This window comes from Chiloscyllium plagiosum, unplaced genomic scaffold, assembly GCF_004010195.1.
Source record: "Chiloscyllium plagiosum isolate BGI_BamShark_2017 unplaced genomic scaffold, ASM401019v2 scaf_92049, whole genome shotgun sequence".
Lineage (NCBI taxonomy): Eukaryota > Metazoa > Chordata > Chondrichthyes > Orectolobiformes > Hemiscylliidae > Chiloscyllium > Chiloscyllium plagiosum.
Window position 1 is genome coordinate 1,170 of NW_025200805.1, and position 4,407 is coordinate 5,576.

The 4,407-nt window shown below is 51.6% G+C and overlaps 1 protein-coding gene across 1 annotated transcript in view; it reads left to right on the forward strand.

Annotated features, from left to right (window-relative positions):
- Positions 1 to 210: 210 nt before the first annotated feature.
- LOC122546104 (probable E3 ubiquitin-protein ligase MARCHF10) overlaps positions 211 to 4,407 on the forward strand; it is a gene marked incomplete at both ends in the record, with an annotated part of 5,331 nt that continues 1,134 nt past the window's right edge. Inside the window, 2 exons of the mRNA XM_043684933.1 lie at positions 211 to 383; positions 3,591 to 3,700. Of these exons, the coding sequence (XP_043540868.1) occupies positions 211 to 383; positions 3,591 to 3,700 (283 nt within the window). The remainder of the gene's footprint in view (positions 384 to 3,590; positions 3,701 to 4,407) is intronic.

Genomic DNA, 4,407 nt, shown 5'->3' on the forward strand with positions numbered 1-4,407 from the left:
ACGGGTCAGATCAACGAAGGGATTGGGAAGGGCAGCAAGCCGAGAGGAGGGTGTTTGTTTGGAAAAGGGGCTCACGGCGGAAGGACTCCCTTTGAAGGGGGTGCTGATCAGAGGGATTTTGCCCTGGCAAGCGATGGGTACGGTAGGGAGCTCCCCACCCCCCCCCCCCCCCCCAAGTCTTTACTCACGGTGTGACCGCTCCACACTCAGCCTGCTTCGCGAGGACTCCGAGGAGGAGGACGAGGGTGACCTGTGCAGGATCTGCCTGATACCGGGCGGCACCCCTCTGAACCCACTGCTCGAACCCTGCAAATGTGTCGGCAGCCTGCAGTTCGTGCACCACGATTGCCTGAAGAAGTGGCTGCAAGCAAAGATTATTTCAGGTAGAGGATCGCTTGCGGAGGGGGGGTGGGGGGGGGAGGGCGTGAGGAGCCTTGCGAGAATCCCACTCCAAGGCTCCTCCCTCGTACTTGCCATCACCAGGTACCAACCCTTCATCTGCTCCCACCGACAAAAAAAAAGCTTTCCCACCTTTCAGTCGAGGTAATTTTGTCTCTCATTGTCTTCCCTCACCTCAGCTTAGAACATAGAACAATACAGCGCAGAACAGGCCCTTCAGCCCTCGCTGTTGCGCCGACCTGTGAACTAATCTATGCCCATCCTCCCGACACTATCCCAAAATCATCCCTGTGCTTACCTAAGGATAGTTTAAATCTCCCTAACGTGGCTGAGTTAACTACATTGGCAGGTAGGACATTCCACGCCCTTACCACTCTGAGTAAAGAACCTGCCTCTGACATCTGTCTTAAATCTATCACCCCTCAGTTTGTAGTTTTGCCCCACGTACACGCTGACATCATCATCCTAGGAAAAAGACTCTCACTGTCCACCCTATCTAATCCTCTGATCACCTTGTATGTCTCTATCAAATCCCCTCTGAGCCTCTTCTTGCCAATGAGAACAGACCCAAGTCTCTCAGCCTTCCCTCAAAAGACCTTCCCTCCAGACCAGGCAACATCCTGGTAAATCTCCTCTGCACCTTTTCCAATGCTTCCACATCCTTCCCAAAATATGGGGACCAGAACTGTACACAATATTCCAAGTGCGGCCGCACCAGCGTTTTGTACGGTTGCAGCATGATATTGCGGCTCCGGAACTCAATCCCTCTACCAATGAAACCTAACACACCGTATGAGGAGAAAGTGAGGTCTGCAGATGCTGGAGGTCAGAGCTGGAAATGTGTTGCTGGAAAGGCGCAGCAGGTCAGGCAGCATCCAGGGAACAGGAGAATCGACGTTTCGGGCATAAGCCCTTCTAACACACCGTATGCCTTCTTAACAGCACTATCCACCTGGGTGGCAACTTTCAGGGCTCTATGTACATGGACTCCAAGATCCCTCTGCACATCCACACGACCAAGAATCTTTCCATCGACCCAGTACTCTGCCTTCCTGTTAGTCTTCCCAAAGTGCATCACCTCACATTTAGCTGCATTGAACTCCATCTGCCACCTCTCAGCCCAATTCTGCAGTTTATCCAAGTCCCCCTGCAACCTGTAACATTCTTCCAAACTGTCCACTACTCCACTGACTTTAGTGTCATCTGCAAACTTGCTAATCCATCCACCCATGCCTGCGTCTAAGTCATTTATGAAAATGACAAACAGCAGTGCTCCCAAAACAGATCCTTGTGGCACACCACTAGTAACCGGACTCCAGGCTGAATATTTTCCATCAACCACCACTCGCTACCTTCTTTCAGAAAGCCAGTTTCTAATCCAAACTGCTAAATCACCCTCAATCCCATGCCTCTGCATTTTCTCCAACAGCCTACCGTGTGGAGCCTTATCAAAGGCTTTACTGAAGTCCAAGTATACCACGTCAACTCCCCTACCCTCATCTACATGCTTGGTTACCTTCTCAAAAAACTCAATGAGGTTTGTGAGACACGGCCTGCTCTTGGCGAAACCATGTTGACTATCTGAAATCAAATTGTTGCTTGCTAGATGATTATAAATCTTATCTCTTATAATCCTTTCCAAAACCTTTCGTGTAACAGACTCACTGGTCAATAATTACCTGGGACATCTCTACTGCCCTTCTTGAACAAGGGCACAACATTTGCAATCCTCCAATCCTCTGGTACCAAACCTGTAGACAAGGACGACTCAAATATCAAAGCCAAAGTCTCTGCTATCTCCTCCCTAGCTTCCCAGAGAATCCTCGGAAAAATCCCATCCGGCCCAGGGGACTTGTCTACTTTCACTCCTAGAATTGATAGCACCTGTTCGTAACTCACCTCGATCCTTTTCTAGTCTAATATCTCGCATCTCATTCGTCTCCTCTACAATATTCTCCTTTTCCTGAGTGAAAACTGATGAAAAATATTCATTTAGCACCTCTCCGATCTCCACAGGGTCCACACTCAACCTCCCACTTTCGTCTTTGACTGGCCCTAATCATCCTTTTATTCCTTGTACGTGCACACCAAACCCCTTCCCCCTGCACTCACTCACCTCCATCTCTTCAAGCTCCCCTCCAGCACCTTCCTTAGTTGCAGACGATCTTTCTCCCTCCTGACGGGTGGGAAAAGCCCCAGGCCTGTGACCGCTTTATATCTCGGTGCGGAGCTGGGCCTGGTTGCCCCTGTGAGTGTGCTATCTGTGCACTGCCCAGGGCAGGTTCTTGGCACACGGTCTTGCCGATGTTTCAGCCTGCACTGTCTCCCCAGTGGGTTTAGGCGGTGAGGATGAACGTTGCCTTCCCGAGATAGTAGCCCCTCTCGGAGTCAGTAGGTTGTGAGTTAACACTCCAGGAGTTCCAGTGCCTGTGACCCCAGACTGGCGCTGCCCCCCCCCCCCCCAGGGCCTGTATCATTCCCATCAGCTGCTGAAGCCAGTGGCCCCCAACTGCCGTGGCCTAACGTTTATCCCTCTGACCAACGTTGATCAGGTGGTCTCTCTCTCTGCTCATAGCTGTTTGTGGAATCTTGCTGTGCACAAGTTGGCCCTCGTGCTTCCTGTGACACGTCGTGGGTGAAAGACTTTGCGACATCCTGATGTCGTGAAAGGCCCTGTCAAAGTTCGGCGTCTCCCCGGTAACCACCACCTTCACCCTGCTCCCCGTTCCTTGTCTTGTTGTGGCTCTAATTATCATCTCCTGCTCCGTTCCCCTCCAACCTGTGCAGCATCTCCTGTCCTCCCAGGTTTGTCAGACGGGTCAATAGTTTGCTTTCTTCCATCCTATCTTTGTCTCTTTTGCTGAAGAAGCTTCTGTCTCCTCGTTAAAACTAACCTTACTCACTAAGTCGAATGCAAGACAAAATATGTTCGGCCAATCAGCCTGGGATCTGATTCTTCCAGTAATTTAGAATTGGGTTTTCTTGTCGCACATTGTACTCACGGGCGGTGAAAAGGTTACAGTGTCGCTCCCCCCCCCCCCCCCCCACCCCCCCACCACCTCACGGTGCCACCTCAGCTACAAAGTACCTGGGTGCGTGTCTGCCACTGTTCCCTCAGTAGGCCTCGCTGGACTCAGACGGGTTTACAGTGAGTTTGTGAATGAGTGGGCCATCCCTTGTTCTCCACACAGGAGCCGACTTGGCAGCAGTCACCACCTGCGAGCTCTGCAAACAGACCCTCAAGCTGGATTTCGACAACTTTGACGTGCACGAGTTTCACCGCAAGCGAGCGGCCTCCCAGGTACGGGGAGTGGGATAGGGCTGGGGTGGGGGGGAGAGAGAGCAGGGAGCTTTACAGGGCTCTGTCAAGAAGGACTCTTAACAATCTCCCCTTGATGGCTGCACTCCCCTCTGCTATCAACATCCTGGGAATTACAATTGACCAAAAACTCAACTGGGCCATCTCTGATAAGAGAGAGTCTAACTACTGCCCATTGACATTCAATGGCGTTACCGTCACTGAATCCCCCCTCCCCCCCACTATCAACATCCTGGGGGTTCCCATTGAGAGAGAATCTAACAGTCTAACTACTGCCCATTGACATTCAATGGCGTTACCGTCACTGAATCCCCCTCCCCCCACTATCAACATCCTGGGGGTTACGTTGAGAGAGAATTTAACCATCATCCCCTTGACGTTCAATGGCGTTACTGTCACTGAATCCCCCTCCCCCCACTACCAACATCCCGGGGGGTTACCATTGAGAGAGAATCTAACCATCGTCCCGTTGATGTTCAATGGCGTTACCGTCACTGAATCCCCCTCCCCCACTACCAACATCCTGGGGGTTACCATTGAGAGAGAATCTAACCATCGTCCCGTTGATGTTCAATGGCGTTACCGTCACTGAATCCCCCTCCCCCACTACCAACATCCTGGGGGTTACCATTGAGAGAGAATCTAACCATCGTCCCCTTGACGTTCAATGGCGTTACTGTCACTGAATC